At 53.0% G+C, this 12,942-nt stretch overlaps 1 protein-coding gene and 1 non-coding gene across 2 annotated transcripts in view; both read right to left on the bottom strand.

Annotated features, from left to right (window-relative positions):
- Window positions 1-12,942, bottom strand: part of DSCAML1 (DS cell adhesion molecule like 1) — a 341,881-nt gene that overhangs the window by 42,529 nt on the left and 286,410 nt on the right. Inside the window, exons 12-14 of the mRNA XM_067751153.1 lie at window positions 8,057-8,256; window positions 7,355-7,451; window positions 6,638-6,766 (exon numbers count right to left, since the gene is read on the bottom strand). Of these exons, the coding sequence (XP_067607254.1) occupies window positions 6,638-6,766; window positions 7,355-7,451; window positions 8,057-8,256 (426 nt within the window). The remainder of the gene's footprint in view (window positions 1-6,637; window positions 6,767-7,354; window positions 7,452-8,056; window positions 8,257-12,942) is intronic.
- TRNAD-GUC (transfer RNA aspartic acid (anticodon GUC)) lies at window positions 10,327-10,399 on the bottom strand. The gene has a single exon. It is a non-coding gene; the product is annotated as a tRNA-Asp (tRNA).

Raw genomic sequence — 12,942 nt, forward strand, 5'->3', positions numbered from 1 at the left:
CCTCAAGCAGCAGCACATCCCAACGTCAACTTAGATGCCCAGAAGAGGTCTAGTTCACAGAGACTGAAGCAAGAGAGCCTTCACAACTTCACAGAGGACCAAAGGGTTCTGTTCCATTAAGCTCAAGTGGCCAAGGGATGCCTGAGGATGGGAGCAGCAAATGCACTGCTTGGAAACTCAGGGAGCTTAACCCTTCTCTTCCCTGGGCCGCCTGGTGAACTCAAACCTCAGATGGGGGTCAGATGTCTCCTATGGTCCCTTCCAAGATCACCATTTGCTTGCTATTCCTGAGGGTCTGATTGGCCAGTGCCCTTGCTCCTGGTTTCTCAGACCACATCAGAGACCTGTTATAACTGTGAGACACCCCCTCAACACATGATCCCAGTGCAAAGGGGGAAGCCAAGTCTTATACCTCTTTCTCCTCCTATGTGTGCTTCTGGATTGCCTTTCCCTGTGCATTTGTGTGGTGGTGGTCTTGACTGTTTCTTGGGCTGTCAGGGGGGACAAACCATGTGCCAGAGTCCCTAGGCAAACCCTACCCTCTCTCTCACCAGCAAGAGAATGGTCTCTGAGTCTTTACAGTCAGAAGCCAACAAAGGGATGAGCATGTTCCCGATTCATCCAGGGGGACTGACAGCCCATTCCAGGGCTAATGTTTAGCAAAACTGTAGAATGTGAAAAATACCAGATAAATACCACTCAGGGACACTGTGACAGTAAACACTCTGCACCTCCAGAGGAATCCAGTCATTCATTCAATATATTTGTGCTGTGCACCTACCAGGGGATCCCAGACAGACATGCAAGGGGTTGCAGTCACAGCAATGCCTCAGCCTAGGACCTTCCACACGCAGAATTCATAACCAGATTACGTTATTGGCACTTTGCTTTGAAAAGAAACAAAAAGGCAAAGCACAAGGAAACTAGCTGATAGTGGGGCTTAAAAATCGTCCCAGGGTGCGTCCTGATGTGCCTATTCAGTCTAATTTTCCATGTCTTTTAAATCCACAGTAGAGGATCCTGAAAATTCTCAGTAGACAAGATTAAACTGTATTCACTACAGTTTGACCCGTAAATCAGGGAGGGAGGCTAGCACATTCTAGAACAAATTTTAGGAAGACTTTTTTTAAGCTAATGCCTGGTAAATTAGGAGAATTGGTTCACTCGAAAAGACTATCCCATCCCCCCAGGTTCTGGTTAATTGAGGTCTTGACGTTTTTCAAAACACCACTTTTAGCTACACAGGCTTGGCATCTGTGAAGGGCACTGGCCCAGCTCCCCATCTGCAGTTTTGCATTTAATTCTTTGGTTTCATGAGCCAAAGTCACAAATGGCAGACAGTGGATGCTCAGAAAAACAGTATTTTCTCCTTGTCATTTAAAACACCCCAACTGCCCAAGAGTCACTCTGGCTGGCAGGTTAAGCCAGAATTGCAAATACGCAGGCTCCTACTGCGGTGGGTACTGCTTTGGTTTGGGAGGAAATGGGCTAGCGTGCGGAGGCAGGTGTTCACTTCTCTCTGCGGCATTCTGGGAGCTGGTGCCAGCTCACACATCATATATGATTTGCCTGCGTTTATAGGAGAGGGAGAGTGATCACGAGTCAGTGCATTCATTTTTGATGAGTGCGGCGGAGGAAGGAGACCATATGATGTGTCTGAAAACAGAGGGGCTAAAGAAAAGAGGTGCTAATATTTATCAAGCACCTGTGATGTGCCAGGTGCAGTGACGGACACGATTTACTCTTCCCTCCTTCCAATGACATCAGCACCATATCTCCACTGTATAGGTGATGCTCACGTCATCAAGGCCGATTTCTCACTTGGCCTTTCAGGTGTGTTCAACGCTTAGACCTCTCCCTTCCCGAAACACTTTTCTCTTGGGTTTCCTATGAAAACACTCTCCAGCTTTTCCTATTCTCTTGGGTCATCTCTTCACTTTGCAGGTGCATCTTTTTTACCTTACCATTAACGGTTCGAGTTCCTCAAGGCTCCATCCTAGGCTCTCCTCTCACTCCATACACTTTTCCCACCAGTGGCTTCTATTTCCATCTACACACAGATAAGCTCCCTGAAGGCAGGAATCATGTCTAAAACTTTGCCCATCCTGCCCACTTGGCACGCCTTGGGCACTTAAAACCCACTGTTGGTTTTAGATCAGAGCCACTTCGTTGTCCTGGACTTTGGACTTGCAGTTCCTCTGCATTTTGTAGTCTCAAGAAATACCCTTTGCCTTTCCCTCCCTTGCCTCCTTCGACTGTCAGTCACAGGAAGGTTGGGGGGGGGTGCCCCAGAGAGTGGCCTCTTTTTGTTCTGCTTTTGCCAGCCATTTGCAGGTGGATTTGCCCTTGTGTTCCCAAATCACCTTTGATGTCGCCACAAAATGGCTCTCTCCGCAGAGCGCCTGCAGGCTAGCGCATGAGTCAAATCTGGAGGTCTGTAGCTGATTTTCCATACTTGATCACTGCCATCCCTCTGACCTCAATAGCTGAAATCAGGGGCCCTATTTTCTTCCCTTTCCTTTTCAGCTCTCAGAGTACTGAGCTGGCTTTGGTGAACATTGTCTCTTTTAATATTCCCTTTCATATAAGCCTGGCTTACCCAGATTAACATATTTCATTAAGGGCTCTCTCTCCCTTTCTTCATCAAAGGGTTTATGATGCAAAATATTCTTCTTAAAAAATAAGGAAGTGGCTGGGGAGACGTCAGTGCCTTCCACTCTGTGGGCTGCTTGCTGGGAGGGGACCTGGGGCCTTTGGTGTTTCAGGGGACACATTCACTGTAGAAGGGGGAGCAGTTTGGACGAAAGTCACGTCTGGAGCATTTAGCTGCCTGTGCTTGGGAAACAAATCCATTCTGCATCTCTGATTTCCTCCTTGCATCACAGCTCTGAGCCCACCACGGCAATCTCCGCAGCACCGAGAAAAGGTTTCCTGGGTCACCACCACCACTCACCTCATCCCAACACCAGACCCTCTCACAGCCCCACTCCAGCTCACACAGAACACCACGCCACACCGGGCTGGCTTACCCCATGGTGGCTGACGGCGCGCACCACGAGGCTGCCTTCTGGGCTTGGAGGGCCGTCCTCAAAGAACCCATCCCTGCTCCTTGCTTGGAAAACAGGGGTGAAATGTGGTGTCTGCATTTTTAAATCTGCACGGCGCCATCTGATAAATTTGTGTGGACGGTGCTATTTATCATTCAGCATTCATGTATTATTACTCTGCTGCCTGGGGCCAGGAGAAGTCAGCGTGAGCGGGATGGCTTAGAAAGGGCAGACTTGGTAATTTCCCTTGGAAAATTAGCATGATGAGCAACATGGCAGAAAACCTGGCAAAGGCACAGTTGTAACACAGAAGGGGGTCAGGAGCAGATGGTCCAGGATGGGTGTGGTCTGGGGCAAGAGGAAGAGGGGAAGGGAGACTGGGGCACAGGATGGGGACCCATAGAGGGTTATTCTGTGTCAGGCTCCGTGCTAGGCACATGCACATAAGCCATCACATTCACGTAATCCCTACAGCCACCTTGGATTACGTGTTATTGTCTCCACTGATAGGTAGAGATGCCCAAAGACCTTAAGTTGCTTGCTAAACATCATACAGCCCTGACACTTGGTCAACCCAAGTCTTCTGCTTTGAGAATTGTTCTTGTTCTACTATTCCACCTGCAGGCAGAAGATCTACTTACACACACACACACACACACACACACACACACACACACACACACACATGCCCCTCCCTCCTTTGGGTCATCCATCCGTTCCCTAGGATACCTTTTACAGTTCTCATGTAATTCAGTTTGTGGTGTATTACACGTGATTGGATAATGCTTTGCAATGGTCCTGGAAGTGCCTTCGTGTGTGTGTGTGTGTGTATGTATGTGCATGCGAGCGTGTGTACACAGTGTTTATTCTCACTCCAACTGCATTGTAAGCTCCAAGGGCAACACTCTGTCTCCTTGTTCTTTCTCTTTCCCTACCACATGGCGGGTGCATGATTCTGCAAGATTATTATTGGCACTCAGTACATGTTGCTGACTGACAGACACATATTTCAGCCTGCAAGTCCCATAGGACTATAAATTGCCGCATGAAGTATCTGAGTTAGAAGAAAGAGAGGAACTTACATCTTTTAAAGGTTGACTACAGCCCCATGCTAGATGCTTTCTCTTTATTCCTCAAAGCAATCCCACAAGGTAGGCATTACTGTTTCCCCCTCACAGACAAGGAAGCTGTGCTATGCTCACAGCCTCTGCCTGACTCCAATATGGTAATTCACTGCAGTTCCCACGGGATTCCTTTTCCTAAGTGCCAGGATAGATGCCCGTCTGAGTGGGGTGGCCTGGAGTAGTCCTACCTAAAGACAGGAGAAAGGACCAGCCAGCTTCTCTGTGCTCTCGATCCTGTGATTTATTTTGCTTTTTTTTTTTTTTTTTTTTTTTTTACAGGTGCAAAGCCCTTGTGGATGGGAGAGTCTGAGGTTGAGTTTTCATTACCCACCTCTCTACCTTGCCATCCATCCTGGCTCTGGAGTGGGGTATGGCCATTCCTCATCTTTCAGGAGAGCCAGAGGGGGTGGGGGGAAGATGTGGATGAGCTCTGAAAATAGCATCTTCCCTGCCCACCTCTCCTTCTGCACCGCTCTCCAGATGTGTGATGTTCTCAGCTTCGCCCTGCTGAGCAGTGCCCCAGGAAAGGTTTCCACACATTGGAGGGTGGCCAGTGGAGGGGGCCGGGTGGGCAACGGGGCAGCATGGGGGAGGAGGGCAGGGGGGCAGTCAAAAGGAGCAATAGGGGAGAGGCCCGAGTGACAGCCCAGGCATCCACTCCCCGCCCCCGACAGGCCACATCATCCAGGCAGGGAGATGCTGGCCCATCTTTCTGGCTCCTGGGGAGCTTGTGCCCAGACTCGGGAAGCCTCGAGGTGTGAGATGAACACAGTGGGCTTCCTCTCCTCCCCGCGGCCTCTGCCTCCACTGAGGCCCTGCCGCTGCTCATCACCTGTCCCAGATGCAGGGCTGCGGCAGCCTGCTCACTCAGCTTCTGGACGCCTTCCCTTCCTGTTGACACCTGATGACCCTTTTCAAGGTGCCATGCCAAGTCTCTCTCTGGGACCTCAGGCATTGCTAGTAGCTCTCAATGACCTTCCCCAAGGAAGTCAAAGCTCAGCCCAGAGCCGCCCCCGCTCCCCCAACCCGGAGCCCAGAGCACATTTTAGTCTTGTTGACCAGGAACTGGGTCTGTGAACCCTCTGCTAGACGTGCTGCTCCCTGGAGAGCACTGCATCTTGCTGGGGCTTGGCCGTTCCCATCTCCCTGAATCTAGGCCTGTTAGCGTTCCATCTTCTCCCAGCTCAGTAGAGCGTCTACAGGGACCGGAGAGATGCTTCCCTGACGACCCCTGTGGGCACAGCCCCTCCTCCTCTCTACGGCCCGCCTCCTGCACTGAGAGCGACCTCCCAGGGGCGCTGGCTGTGAGCTGACTTTTCTCCCCAACTGAACTGTAGGCTTCTGAGGGCAGGGCCCCTCCTTGCCGAAACCTGTATCAAGGATGACGAACCCAGTGCCCCGGACACGGTGGCTTCTCAAGAGGCGAATACAGCTCAGAGATTTGCTGTGGACGCCATGCCAGGGGCTGTCACCCTAGGGGAGTGGACAGCCAGCTGCAATGACCATGTGCTATGCTAAGGAAGAGAGGAAGGGTCTGGAAAGCTTCTGAGGAAACAAAACCTTGGATCTACGCTAAGACCTGGAAGATGAGTTGGAGTTGGTGGGAGAAGCAGGCTGGGGCGGCTTGAGTTTTCCAGACTCTCTTTCTGTGTTTTATTTTAAGATTATTTTGAAAAGCGTTTCTGGGCTTATGGTCTTGAATTCCGAAGGTATGAAAGAACCCAAGAGGGGAGCATGCTTCTCGTTCTCTCACTCCTGTGTTGGGAGTGAGGGGGCAGCCCCCTGTTGCTGTACCTTCTAGAGAGAGTCACACAGATACAAACATGATTGCTCTTTTTTGGCTTGGCCTTTTGTCCCCTCCTTGCCATTCTTGCCACATGACTGTGGGTCCCTTGTTTCCCCAGAGACCTAGGGGCCCATTGTTCACTCTGCTCTACATGGCTTCACAGTGGCGGGCAGCCTCAGGAGCTAGCTAGGGTCCCAAGGGAGGGATCTGGGAGGGCTTCTTGGAGGAGGAAACTTAGATCTATGCTTTTCCAGGGACTCCCATCCCCCAGTGACTCATTCTTGGCAAGGACCAACTCTCTGACTCCCAAGTACACCCCATCATCCCAAACCAGGAGTGCCTAGATGACCCAGTGAAACTGTGCTGTCTCTGCCCCCACAGATACAGCCCATAGTCCCCTGGCTCAGGGCCTTTAAGTTGCTTTAAATCAAACCACCCTATGGACCTGCCCAGGGACAGTCCTGGGAAAAAGGGGCTGACACCCCCTCCCCATCAACTGAGGGTCCCCCTGTTTGCCCCCAGGGTTCCTAACCAGTGACCAGTGTTCCTCCCTTTGGAAGACACAGGGGCTTGTGTGTCTGCCTTAGATGGGCAGCCCTGACACCCCGGGGCTGTCCCACAGAGGGGCACCGTCCCGGCACATGGTGCAAGGGGTCACAGCAGGCCCAGCCGTCACCCACCTGATTTGTTCTTGTATTCAATGTCAAAGCCCGTGATGATGCTGTTCCCGTCAAATCGCTGGGTCCAGCGCAGGTTCATGCTCCGGGCCTTCACCTCCCGGATCTCCAGCTCTGGGGGGTCGGGGGGTTCTGGGGGGTGGCAGGGGAAGGGGGCAGAAGTGAGGATGGCAGCAGAGAGCTTGGCCTCCTGCCGACCCCTACAGAGGACCAGGGATCTGCCCTGGAGGATCCGTGTCACCTGTGATCCACCCAAGGGCCCTGAGCCCTGGAGTTCAGGCAAGGCAGGAGGGGGTGAAGGGTGCCCGGCAGCAGGGCTCAGAGGCAGAGGGGGGCCTGCTCGGTTCCTGCTCTGCTCCCCTCTCTTCCTTAGCCCCTTTCCTACTTTCCCCCATGCAGAGCTCCCAACTTTTCCCATCTTGACTTTCCCTTCCCATACCTCCTGCAGGGTCTGCACCCACAAATCCAGGCCCTCCACTTCTGGGAGCAGCTAAGCTCCACATGGGCCGCAGCCATTGCAAACCTCGCTGTATGCAGTGTGCCTGGAAAGACCCTATCACCCCACTCTGGGCAGGAAGGAGGGTGGATGGAGCTTTGCCTCAGAGCTGTTTCTGGTCAGCCTCCGCTAGATGTGGGCGGTGTCCCTGCTCTTGAGGGGAGTTGGCAGTGAGCGCCGGGGTCCCAGAGGCAGGGGCTGGGGGCGTGGGGCAGGTGAGGTACCTTGCACCGTGAGTTGGATCAAGCCCCGGTCCTCCCCGTACGAGTTGATGGCATGGCAGCTGAAGAACACAGAGTCCCCACGGTCAGCAGGCTTGAGCTGGGAGGCAGCCAGCAGGGGCAGAGGGCAGCGGCAGGGAGAGAGGGAGGAATGGGGAGAGTCTTTTAGAGCTGGTCTGCTGAAGGGGGCCCATCTAGCCAGGGATCAGCAAGGCCACCTTCTTCTGGGAGAGGATCCCCCAGGGGTTTGTCAAGGGCTCCTCTTTCCAGAAAGTTCAAAGGATGGAAGTGTGGAAGAGTCCCTGCAGGGAGGCCAGCTGAGGAGTTCCAAAAGAGGGAGGGGCTGAGGGGGGGGACCCAGGATAGAGGGAGGGGCTGAGAGGGTCCAGGAGGGAGGGAGGGGCTGAGGGGGGGGACCCAGGATAGAGGGAGGGGCTGAGAGGGTCCAGGAGGGAGGGAGAGGGCTGAGGGCATCCTGGGGGGAGGGAAGGAGGGGCTGGGGATTCCACACATTTAAAGGTGAGGAGTTGTCAGAAAGGGGATAGAGTGAGGTTCTAAGGCAGAGGTTGGTGGATGAAGGAGGGAAAGGGAGAGGTAGTTTTTGGGGTGGAGGAGGGGCTCCCAGACTCCCCATTCACCTCCTTTGGATACAGATGCAATAGCTGTGGGCTCCCCACTTTCTGAGACTGGGGCGTGGGTGCTCACCTTCAGCGTGGAGACCACTTCGTCGCCGTTGTCCTTGGTGGCGATGGCATACCGCATGACGCGGTCGGGGTCGATGACCGTGTCCCCCTTCTCCCAGCGGATGATGATGGGCCGCTCTCCCCGCGCCGTGCAGTTGAGCTCCTTCGCGTGGCCCTTGATGGCGATGGTGGTGTTGGGGTGGGAGGTGATCATGGCCGGGACTGGGGAGGGGAGGAGGCCCAGGAGGTCCCAGTGAGGGCGAGGGAGGCCAGCCCGGGGAGAGCACATGCCCAGCGCCGAGGCCCCGCCCCCCGCTGCCCCTCCCCACAGAGCACCTCATGCCCAGCGAGAGGGTCTAGTAACGGTTGGGGGAGGGTACAGAAAAGCCCACTGCCTGTCCCTTTCTCCCCAGCCCACCCACGACTGGGGCAGCCTCTCTCTTCACCAGGGGTTCTGATATTCCATGGACCCCTTTTCAGAATCTTTTAAAATGCGTAATATACATAAAATGACAAAGGAAACCAGATATGCTGAAGTATGGTTATACCAATATGAACATTCAAAAGCAAACTTTTGATACAGTATATCACATATGTTCTGTATCCTCTTTATGAAATAAGATCTAGTGCTGGATTGTATTCGAACGATTTTGTAACAGTGATGAGCACAAATGATATTTTGGGGTATCTGCCAGGGCTGTGATATGAAAATACCTATTGGTCACAGTCACAGGTGCTGCTACTGCTGTGGCTTGTTGCTTACGTTCAAAATGGAAGAAGTACAAAATTTCAGTTGAGTTAGTGAGAAAAGAAGTTAGTGAAAAAAAATATGCCATTTTACCCCAGCCCCAATTCACGGAGCCCTTGAATTGGATCCGTGCGCCTTTGGTGGGGAGGCCTGTGGACCCTGGGTTACACGCCTGGTGCCTCTGCTTTGTGTCCATGGCTCGAGCTCTCTCCACAGCGGTCAGCTGGCTTACCCCCTGCTTCTAGGCAGCAGGCCCCTCCCAGACAGCTGAGAAACTCTCCTGTTCTTCCAAACAAAATGCAACAGAAAACCCTGGCTAGCAGCACCGTAGTTAAGGACCTTCAAGCCCACTAACAGGTTCCCCCATCCCCCGTCCCCCAACCAATGACCTGAGAAAATCGTCATGAAACAACCAAGGCCCTGGCTGGCCGTCAGGAGAGCCCGCCCACTGCCCTCACAAGAGGCATCTCAATCCCGACCCTCCTCCAGGCCTCAGCACCATGGGCGGCAGCAGGAGGAGGGTGGGGTAGAGGGAAAGATGGTCTCGGGCCAGTGACATCTTGACCCCTTTTTCCCCCATCAACTTAACAAACATGCATCCAGCACCTATGCCATTACGCGGCATGGTGCCAGGCTTGGGGGAGACGGGGTCGTTGCCTCCTGGGAAGGGGGGGAAGGGGAGGGGGAGGTAGGCACCTGTGCGAGCAACATGAAAATAAGGAAAATGGGATGAGTTTTTCAAGGAGGTATCAGGAGAAATTAATTTTGGCGGAGGAGTGTCAGGGAAGGCATCACCCAGCCATTCAACGAGCATTGGTGGAGCACCTACTAGGGGCCAGACCTTATGCTGGGTTCTGGAACCAACAGTGTGCAGGACAGACCCAATCTCAGCGAGCTTCGCTGCAGTGGTGAGAACAGACAACACAGTAGCAGTTCCAGGAAAGATTGCTAAGCACTGTGCTAGGAGAAGTGCTCACCATCTGACGTGGCAGGATACACATGGGGAGAAAGGGTCCCCTAAGCGGTGGAAACTGCTGGAGCAAAGGCTCAGAGGCAGCGATGTGCAGGGCAGATCCCAGAGAGATAAGAGATCTGATGCAGCTGGAGGACTGTCCTTGTCCTTGCCATTTCCTCACCACTTTCCTGGGAAACCTTGCCTCTTAGAGTACAGGTCCCCAGGGCTCTCGTCTCCAGAGGAGTGCCCATGAGCCATGCTGGAGTACACACATTAGGGGGCGCTGTGGCTGACTGCAATAATCAGACCGCATTTCCCACCCCCGCACTGCGGGAAGGACCCCTGCTCACACTGAGGTCTGCAGAGTAGACAGCCACCCGCTCACTGGCCTGCTTGGGCCATGCAACAAGAGGATGCTCTGTCTTCTCTCTCTTTACACCCCCCCACCCCGGAGGCTCCCCTCTGGGGCAACGCATCCCTGCTCCACTTCTGTGGATGCCCTTTTCTTCCCCTCCTAGCATCCTCAGGATTTTTCTCCCCTCCAGTTTTGTTTTGTTTTTGGCTGCCTGCTTGGCTTGCGGGGTCTTAGTTCCCTGACCAGGGATTGAACCCGGGCCCCCTGCAGTGACAGCTCAGAGTCCTAACCACTGGACCACCAGGGAAGTCCCTCCCCTCCAGTTTTAAACACCTACTCAGACAACATTCTTCCCAGCAAACTCTCCAGGGTCCTCTGACTTCTAAGGACAAATAAGCCTTTGGAGAAAGGCAGGAAGGCATGGAGCTGTAATAGTGTGACCTGAGATGCCAGTCAGCGGGTGAGGGGACATCTGGAACAGGTCTGGGGGATGAAGGGTGGTTTCTGGCATCCCCTGAAGTCACCATGCAGCCAGCCACCTCCTCTGCCTTCTGTCATGTGGGACTGGATCCTGAGGGCAGCTCTGGTCCCTGGCCCCTGCACCAGCATCTCAGCACAGTCCCCAGCCCCGGCTCATCATATAATGAAGCAGATGAATTTTATAATGCACGGCATCACGCCAGTATACAATAAAACGTGGAACACAAATAACAAGGTGCAGGTTATAATGAAGAAAAAGCCTGCAGTCAGAGACATGCGAGTATGAATTATTGACTAAGGTTTTACACTCTCAAGGATGTGCGGAGGAATATTTTTCTATCAAAGATTTGCATAATTCACTCGTATAAACCTGGGTGGAATATAGAGTAAGATTTTACATCAGCAAGTCGGGCCTCGCATTGCAGAAGCCTCCATTTTTCCTGGAGGATTGAAATGCCGGATGTGGCGGGAGGGGCGCATGAGCTGTTTCTGCTCCCCGCAAAGTGAATGGTCAGAGACTGGGGCCTGCGCCCTTGCTTGGCCTGAGTCCTGAGGCCTTCCTGGGGAAGCGGAGGCCTAGCTCTCAAGAGGCTGCCGCTGAAGCCACAGACGAGGCGGGGGTGTTCATGCTGAGGGGGGTGTGTGTGCACGTGCGTGAGCGTGCACGCGCGTGTGAAGGGGGATGGGGGCAGGGTCAAGCCTCAGCGTAGGTCACGGGTCCAAAGAAGGAAGGGGAAATGATGAGTCTTCATTTTTGGTAAGACCGCAAGACTCTGCACCGGAGTGAGAAACTGGCAGCTCATCCCTGTTTTGCTCTCCAGGTAGGGCTGTACCAGCCTGTCCAGGGCCTGTGTGTGAATTATAAAGGCACCCCTCTGGCTGGATGCAACATGGTGCCGGGAGCCGCAGCTTGGCCAGTGGAACAGGGACTGGGTTCCAGACTTTACTTGCCCCTTAGGCTATGTAACTTTGAGCAGTGCACAACCTGTGTATTCATACACGCCAGTCCCACCTCACAGGGTCTTCCCAATCAGGTTTGTTCAAAGAGACAGACACAGGAGCAACCAGAGACCACAGGGCCTCAAGAACCCACTTGGTCCTTCAGCCCTGAGTATCAACCACACCTGGGGCCAGGGGGTGGGCTCCCTTCACCATTGTTATGGCAGCAAACAGCATGCAGCAGAACCCGATGTTCTCCTCACAGCCCCGCGGCTCAGGGCAGGTTCAGGGGAGCTCCTCTGAGAAGAAGATACTGCTTCTGTGGACCCCACCCAGCTTGAAGAGCTTGGGGGCCAGACGGACGTGTTTCTACCCAGCTATGTGGTCTTTAATAGGGGCTACTTGACTTCTCCGAGCCTCAGGCTCATCATGGGTACTATTCCCACCCCAAGCGTCTCACGCTCCTCTCCTGTTCCAAGAAAAGCATCAGGTAAATACACGCACACCTTAAGATGTTACTTGCCATCTATTTTACAGAATCGCAGAGTCCTAGAGTTGCACAGCCCACATAACGTTCAGCATAGTCGCTACTAGCCACACGCGGCTATTGGCCACTAGAAACGTGGCCGGTCCAAACTGAGATGTGCTGTGACTGTAAAGTACACACTGGATTTCAAAAACACAGGAAGAAAAATGTAAAGTACCTCCTTAATAATTTTATGGTGATTACATGTTAATATTTTAGATATATTGGGTTACATAACATATACTATCACAGTGAATCTCACCTGTTTCTTTTTTGAACATGTGACAACTAGAAGATTTTAAATTACATAGGAGGCTTGCATTTTGTTTCTATTGAAGGGCACAGGTATAGATCATCTACACAGACCCTTCGTTTTACAAATGAAGAAACTGAGGCCACTCAGGGAAGTGATTTGCCCCAGTCATACCAATAAACAGCAACACTTCTTAAAAGTGGACAGATGGGAGAGGCGATACATAACGTATGAAGCTCTAACACTAATGGTGGAAGGTGAACTGATGCCAGGAGAACTAGCGCCCAGGTCTTCAGAACATAGAATGACAAGCTCTAAATTACTCGTGAAACATCACGTCTCGTTCTGGGCTCTCTACTTGATGGAGGACATTGACAAGCTGGAGTGCGACCAGGAAGATGGACAGACTTCAAGCCATGCCATTTGAAGAGTGGCTGGAAACTGGGAGCGCGTAACTTACAGGGAGTTGGGTGGGACATGGCACAACAGCTCTTCAAAAGGGGGAAGGCAGACCTCCTGTTTGGCTTAAGAAGGAATTTTCCAGTAGTTTTGGCTGTTTAGGGAAAGGGCTGCCGCGGAGGCAGGGAGCTCCCCATACTAGACCACCTGGGCAGCGTGGAGAAGATTCCAGGGCAGCGCAGAGAAGATTCCA

The sequence above is a fragment of the Pseudorca crassidens genome, chromosome 9 (assembly GCF_039906515.1).
Source record: "Pseudorca crassidens isolate mPseCra1 chromosome 9, mPseCra1.hap1, whole genome shotgun sequence".
Classification (NCBI taxonomy): Eukaryota; Metazoa; Chordata; class Mammalia; order Artiodactyla; family Delphinidae; genus Pseudorca; species Pseudorca crassidens.